This window comes from Asparagus officinalis, chromosome 3 (assembly GCF_001876935.1).
Source record: "Asparagus officinalis chromosome 3, Aspof.V1, whole genome shotgun sequence".
Classification (NCBI taxonomy): domain Eukaryota; kingdom Viridiplantae; phylum Streptophyta; class Magnoliopsida; order Asparagales; family Asparagaceae; genus Asparagus; species Asparagus officinalis.
In genome coordinates this window covers 12,547,186-12,554,484 of record NC_033796.1, presented here as the reverse complement: position 1 = coordinate 12,554,484, position 7,299 = coordinate 12,547,186, and the positions used below count along the sequence as shown (strand labels likewise).

The window sequence follows — 7,299 nt, the reverse complement described above, 5'->3', positions numbered from 1 at the left end:
TTGGGTGTTCTTTTCCAAATTTGTATCTTTATTAGGATGTAAGTTATTTGAAGTTATGGGTGAATCTTTTGGGATATGTTTGGAATTTCTTAAAATGGTGACTGCCATAGTGGCCATAGAATACCGAAAAGGAAAGGGCTTTTCTTAAATAATAATAATTGATTTGTGTCCAGCAACTACAAAGGCCCACCAATCACAAAGCATAACTTTCTTTTCGGCCGAATTATACGATAATTGGGCCTAACAGTTCTGCTACAGCTAGAGTGTGGTTGGGCTTAAGTAAAAGTTGGGCCCTAATTATCCTATTCAGGCCCAAATAAAATCCAGTTATAGTGCTAGTCTGCTAGAGATGGAGAGAGGGAGAGAGAGCCATGGGGGACTACCATTTCGTGTACAAGGACGTCGAAGGCGCGAGCACTCAATGGGATGACATCCAGCGAAAGCTTGGTAATCTCCCGCCAAAACCCGCCTCTTTCAAGCCTCCACCCTTCACTCCCTCCGACGATCCCGACCTCCGCCCCAAATCCAAATCCTGGATCGACGATCGCACCGCCGACGAGCTCGAGGACCTCGAGGACGATCCCGATCTCGACGACGACCGGTTCCTTGAAGAGTACAGGTGAGTGTTTAGGGTTTTCTTTGTCGTTTTGGATTTTGATGTGAGATTTGAGGAAATTAGGGTTTTTTTTGCTTGGGTTTTGCAGGAAGAAAAGATTGGCGGAGATGAGGGAGGCGGCTAGCGTTGCGAGGTTCGAATCGGTGGTGCCGATCTCGGGGTCGGATTTCGTCAGGGAGGTTTCGCAGGCGTCTCGGGATGTTTGGGTTGTCGTGTTTCTGTATAAAGAAGGGTAATGTTAAAGATTCAATCTTTCTTAGCTTTAGTTTCATTGTTATTCATGGTTCTTTAGGTTGGAGGTTGGCTAACTGCATCTAAGATTGCAACAAGAAGTTTGACATTGTTGATGACAAACTGGTTAATCAGATTATGACTCAGTAGTTATGCATTTATGTTTGTTTAAGTTGGAATTGGAATGAAGAAGTAGAAAGTTTATGCCTTTGCCAATTCATGAATGCTGGAAAATTGCCAAAATTATATCCAAATATAGTAAAAGTAAAGAAAAGCAGAATAATGAATGCTGGCATGAGAAGTAGTCACCTAAATGCTGTCATAGTTCTCGTGCAGACATACTCGACATATTTTCTTAGCGATAAAAGATCATTGAGGCTGACACTTGTAAGCTGGACGATCCATAATGCCTCTACAGGAAGATAAAATACAAGAGTAGAGGTTATTTTTTGTTGCACAATCAGGTCCCTCCGCTTGATGATCTTTTATCGTTATCCACTGTCATGTCCTGGTTCCAAAATATAATAACTTAGAATGTGACTCGGCCGGCAATACAACCATTCGGTCACATTCACGCCTCTAGATCATCCTGTATATAGATATAAAGCTAAAATTACACCATAGTGCATGTAACTAAGACAATAAAAAAATATATAGATGAAGAAATCTACAAAAGGACGAAGTCCAACTACGAGTTCACAACTATCCACAAAGGGAAAGGCTAATAAGAAAAGTTTATATCATAGTCTAGAAAAAAAGTCACATATGACTCAAGAAAGAGTCTAAACCAAATAACTACCTAAACCAACTGAACTGAAGAACTGATGGACAAAAAAGTGATCACTGTCGCTGGACTTGCTCCTTAAAATATTTTTGATCCTGCTAAGAAAGAGCAGTTCCCGAGTCTGAGGTGCGCAAACTCCAGGGGAGTCAGAAAACTCCCAACAAACATGTAAAATGAAGGAATTGTGCTCGTGTAAGTGTATGAAGCATGTATAAAGAAAAGGTGAAAATTCAATTAAATGTGATAAAAAATACTAATTGTAGATATTAAATAATGTCTACCACAAGGTACACAAACAAATTATTATTATTTTAGGTGTTATTTGAATTAGAGAAGAATATTTTCATGTATATAAATCAGGTTTTCGTAAACCATTTCGGGAACACGGCTTCAAGTTAGGATTGACCATTAGCTCTTATATATATAAATTTGGATATCAAGAATGCGCATGAGCCCACTTATATACACGTTATATTTTTCGTCCAATTCTCCTTTATAAACCCCACATTTATTCATTTATTTTAAGTGGTTGTGCATGAAATATTGTTCTCTAACCACAGAGTTACTGTGGAACTGACTTTCGTAAAATTTATGAAAAATAACCATGACCCAAAACATGTCCAATCAAGATGGGTGTATCGTCTAATCAATGCTATTATAATAATAGTAATAATCAAGAGAAACCCCTCACATCGGGATATCGATGTCGAGGGTATAGCCATGCTATGATAACACGTTTATGAATCATATTTCTTGACGGAAGTTGTCTTCATGCACAATCAATACTATTAAATGTCACTAGGTGATCAAACATAGCATCAGGTGATCCAATAAGTATCGAGAGATCAAACAATATCATCATTTGTCTTAACAAAGGGAAAGATAAATAATTAACATAATTGTTTAGTGTCAAAGCAGGCCAAACGAATTTGATTTGACAGCATAAAAATCTACAAAACTGATTTTAGTGAGTAAAAAATCCCAAACGGGTCTGAAATTTGAGGTTTAGACCCAAACGGGTCTAGTATTGATGTTGGACTCCAACCGGGTTGGTTTGGGTTCAAAATCCGATCCAAAAGAATTTTTGTGAAAACTCAGTGTCATTAGGATTCGAACTCCAAACCTTTGTGTCATTGTCAAATGCAACTAACCACTACACCCAATCTGTTTTTGTGGCAAAGGTGATGCAGGAGGTACCTAAACGTCGTTTTCAGATAATTGTGTAGGTTCTAAAAATATGAAAAAAGCTGATTTAGTTAGAAACTTTTTTTTAACTCTTAGTAAATGATATTTGCAAATTTGGTGAACTCAGAAATATTTATGAGAAAGATATTAAAAAAGATACTTTATTGAGTTGAGATATTTAAAAATAAGATTATTGTTAAGCCTAAAAGACCTTTCACATATATTTGTTTTTCTTTAAGGTTACAATTAAAAAAATATAAAAATATGCAAATTTGTAGGACAATTAAATACATACTTTGCCTTTGACTGCAAGGGTTTTATACAACTAGCTAAGTTTGCATGAAAAAAAAATTAACAACTGAAGCCTATTTACACTAATTTTAGAAAAATAGAAGATGGTTTTATTATGTTTCCTGTTATGTTTTTGATAAAACTTAAAGATTGTTATAGTTCTAAGGATGCAGGATGCTACACTACACCAATGGGCGTACATACAAGGAACTTCAGCATGGTTATTTATAATATAAATAAAAAAAAGTCCATGTATGATATAACAACAGACCCAACTATATTGAATCTATATATATCCTAAGAGACTGACAAAGTTCTACTTTGTGTAGAATTCCGTAGAAACAACTAGCAAGTATCTGAATCTCATGATAACAAATTTAAACACTTGCAAACTGATGAAATATCTATGATTGTAAAATTTGACACCGTGGATGGAACTTTCATATATGTCGAACGTGTGACCGTCGGGATCGGAAACTAGCTAGTGTAGGTCATTTGTAAACAAAATTATAAAGCTAAGGAGAGATACAAATCACAAAATCATGTCATATCGTTGAGGTTTCCTAGAAATACCGATATGCAAAGCAACTACAGAAAGCCTCAATTAACCCTAATCTCAAATTTCATACTACCTACCCTAACAAAACAAGAAAAAATAAAGAGGAAAAAAAAGTTAGGAATATGCTTGCTGATTTGTCGAAAAAAGACTCTGAGCCCCAAATCCAAGCGAAAAAAAATCCAAATCTCGTCCTTCTCCTTCTCTTGTTCTCTATTTTTTTTGTGTGTGCAGGTTCTGAGGCAAGAATGGTAGAGGAGAGAAGATAGGTTTTTAAGGGAAGGTTGTGATTAGAGAATCCCTAAGACTAAGGGATTTTCAAGTAGTGGCAAACGGGTTAGTTACAAAAATAAACTGTAGAAAAAAATCACGCGATTTGATTGGGAAAAAATTCATGGAGATTGTTGGGAGATATGGTTAGGAAATATCATAAACTTTAAATGTTAAGTTCATGGGCTTGTTAAGTCATGGTTAAACACAAATGAGCCTCAGAGGTATTAAATCCCTACCAGCACAAAGTGATGTGGGTCGATCAGGTTAGAGCTAAAACACTATTGGGCGTTGACTTACATAGGCTTGGGTATTACATCCACTATGCCGAGTTTTTTTAGGACAGCTTTATAGACGAGGATGACATTCTATTTTCTAGTTTTTTTGTTACTTTTCCTAATTTCGAGTTATTTTGTAAGTTTTTAATGCTTAAAATAAGAATACATAGTAACAGAACAGGCCACACTAAATTTTGGTGTCATGATTTGTTGATGACTGCTTTGTTTTTTTTTTAAATTGGAATGAAGAAGTACATACTTATGTCTTTACCAATTTGTAAGTAGTAATACATAGTAACTAGGAAGTCAATGTTAAATTGTGACTCATTATCCGTACTGATTATTTTTTTAGTGGAATTAGGATGGACAAATAGAATTTTATGTCTCTATTGATATATAGATTTTTAAGTATCTACTAAATTTTGGAGGAACAAGCAATTCTTAGTTCCAATTTTATACTAGTTGATGTTTGGATGGTGGACATATAACAGATTTTATGAGACATTTGTGTATCTGAGTAACTGATTTGAGGATTATTACGTGATCCTGGTTTTGTACCCCTAGGTCTTTAATGTATATGATTTGATGTATCCTCAGTAAAGATTTCTTAAATGTTTGTTTTTGTTTTGTGGCAGTATACCAGAATGCGAGTTACTTTTGCAATGCTTGGAGGATCTTGCAAAAAGATACCCGGCGACTAAATTTGTAAAGATAATCTCCACAGATTGCATCCCGAACTATCCAGATCGTAATCTCCCTACCATTTTAGTGTACAATAACAGTGCTGTGAAAGCGACTTACGTAGGGTTGCATCACTTTGGTTCTCGAAAATGTACACCTGAATGTAAGTTTTTACCATATTTTCAGCATATTTTTCACCCAATATTTTTATCTCTGTAACTCATTTATTATTGCAAACTGTGTTTTATTAGTTATCATTATTAGTTTTTGTTATCTGTTTTGTACCCGAATTGCAGTTCTTGAATGCTTCTATGTGATAATAAATATGTACATTGGTCATATGGGCTGTCTGTATATTATTATGTTGAAAGACTGGCTGTTTAGGAAAGCTAAGGTATGCATTTTGAAAGATTTTCGCACAATAAAGAGGTTCAAAATGGTGCCTTTTTATTTTTAGAATTTTTTCACAACAAGTTGAAATGATTTTGGTTAAGTCGTGTTAAGTAAAAAAAATGTAGGATTAGATCTTTGTATACCTCCAGGTTTTGTGCTTTTATAGTGTAAGATCTATTTATGGAGTATCGATGTTATGCTGATTGCTATACAGTCACAAGACTCACAACCTGATCGCTATACAGTCACAAGACTCACAACCTGTCGTCTTGGTCACTATGGTCTCAATATTTTTATTCCTTAGTATTGGTGAAGTAAGGTGCATTTGTTGGGCACTTTGGTTTTGTTTGATAGTGTTGTTAGGTTCGAGATAGGAGCCAACTCCAATTTAACATTTGTGCACAACTATTTTCTATGTAGTAGGTGGTCATGATGTCACTTCAAAACAATATACGAATCAATATGTTCTAGGTGCTCACTGTTAAGATGAATTATTAGGAAAACTTCTTATACTAAATTGATAATTTCTATAGCCAAACACCACTGCTCTAACAATTAAAAAACCAAATTGATAAACTTGCTGACTCCCATAATAAATCGATAACTAAACACCTGAATTTCATTTTCCAGCTCTAAACATACTAATCCTGGTCCTGGACTGATTGTTGTCTTGCTTAGTAAATTAATTTGTCTAGAAATGTTATATGTCAACCACATTAGGAAAAAAGCAGATGGTGATGACTAAACTAATACATGCTGCCTTATACTTTCATATCAAACCTGAAGTTACTTTGATACATTATACGACCCTTAAAGTTCCACAAATGCAAGCATTAACCATAAAGACAACCAGCATATATAATAAGACAATTTTGGAATAATCGCTTCCCTCAGTTGGTTCGTATGCTGATGTAGACATTAGTAACTTCGTTAATTATTGATAAGAACCAGTGAACAGATATCATCAAGCTGGCAGATAGCCCATAACTTTACTATGCCACTGGTCAGCTTTGGATGTCTTCAATTTGAGTTTTAGGAGAGCTAGAAAGGTGAAGGAGACTTTGGATCTTAAGAGGCTTTAGAGAAATGTGTGGTTAAATTATATATCTTTGTCAGAGATGTTGGCTTAGAATGTGGTTGTGTAAGGCCAAGTTCCCATAATGTGAAAAGGAATGAATGACTAAAGCGCTTCCATGAAAATGTAATTCATCCTCATCCATCTGCAAGAATACCAATTGTCAAAAGCCATTATCATAGTCGTCTTCAATTTCGATTAGGTGTAAAATGTAGCAGTTGAACTAACAAGTTCATCAAATCTGAGAATTTCTGAGCTTGAAGATTACTGATTTTTGCCCGATATAAATGTGTTACGTACTTACGATTATTTTTATTATATTCCAGCTGTTGCTTTAGCTCTTTGCCAGTCAGATCCAGTGCTAAACGATGGCCGGAGTGGTGATTCATCAAAGTATGAAGTCATAGAGGGAGTCCGGAAGAGGTTCATCGAGAAAGTTGTAAGACAACATGAAGATGGCGAGGATGAATACTCAAGTGATTAGGACCATCAATAACACTTTCTTTTGTTTATTTCTCGTTAGTGTGTAAGCTTTGTGATTAGCGTGTCTTGCGCGCTTTGGAGCTGGCTGTTTGTGTAAGTTATGGATACGACCTGTGCAATTTGTTTCGTGGTTGGTTGTTCCACCAAAAGATGGTTTCTTTCACGTCGATGTTGAATTTCTCTATGTGCATCTGCGTGAAATCTCTCTGGTGGTGATATTGGCAATTTTTCCAAACTCAATTTACTTGTAAAAGAAATAGTATATTTGATAATATCAGGGAACCATAATTTTGCCTACAGAACATTTTAACAGAGGCGAGAGATGTACATCAGCAACTTTCGAACTTTGATCTGGGATCTTTTCACAGTATCGCCTCGTTAGCAGGCGAAATGCTATTTGGCTCGCGTTTAAACTCGCAAAAACAACTCGCGCTTACGTGGAACGAGACAGCTCAG

At 35.7% G+C, this 7,299-nt stretch overlaps 1 protein-coding gene across 1 annotated transcript; it reads left to right on the top strand.

Annotated features, from left to right (window-relative positions):
- Positions 343-7,033, top strand: LOC109833035 (phosducin-like protein 3). The gene is made up of 4 exons (XM_020400573.1): positions 343-619; positions 705-848; positions 4,847-5,055; positions 6,687-7,033. The coding sequence occupies exons 1-4, from the start codon at positions 372-374 to the stop codon at positions 6,842-6,844; spliced, it is 759 nt and encodes a 252-aa protein (XP_020256162.1). The 5' UTR covers positions 343-371; the 3' UTR covers positions 6,845-7,033.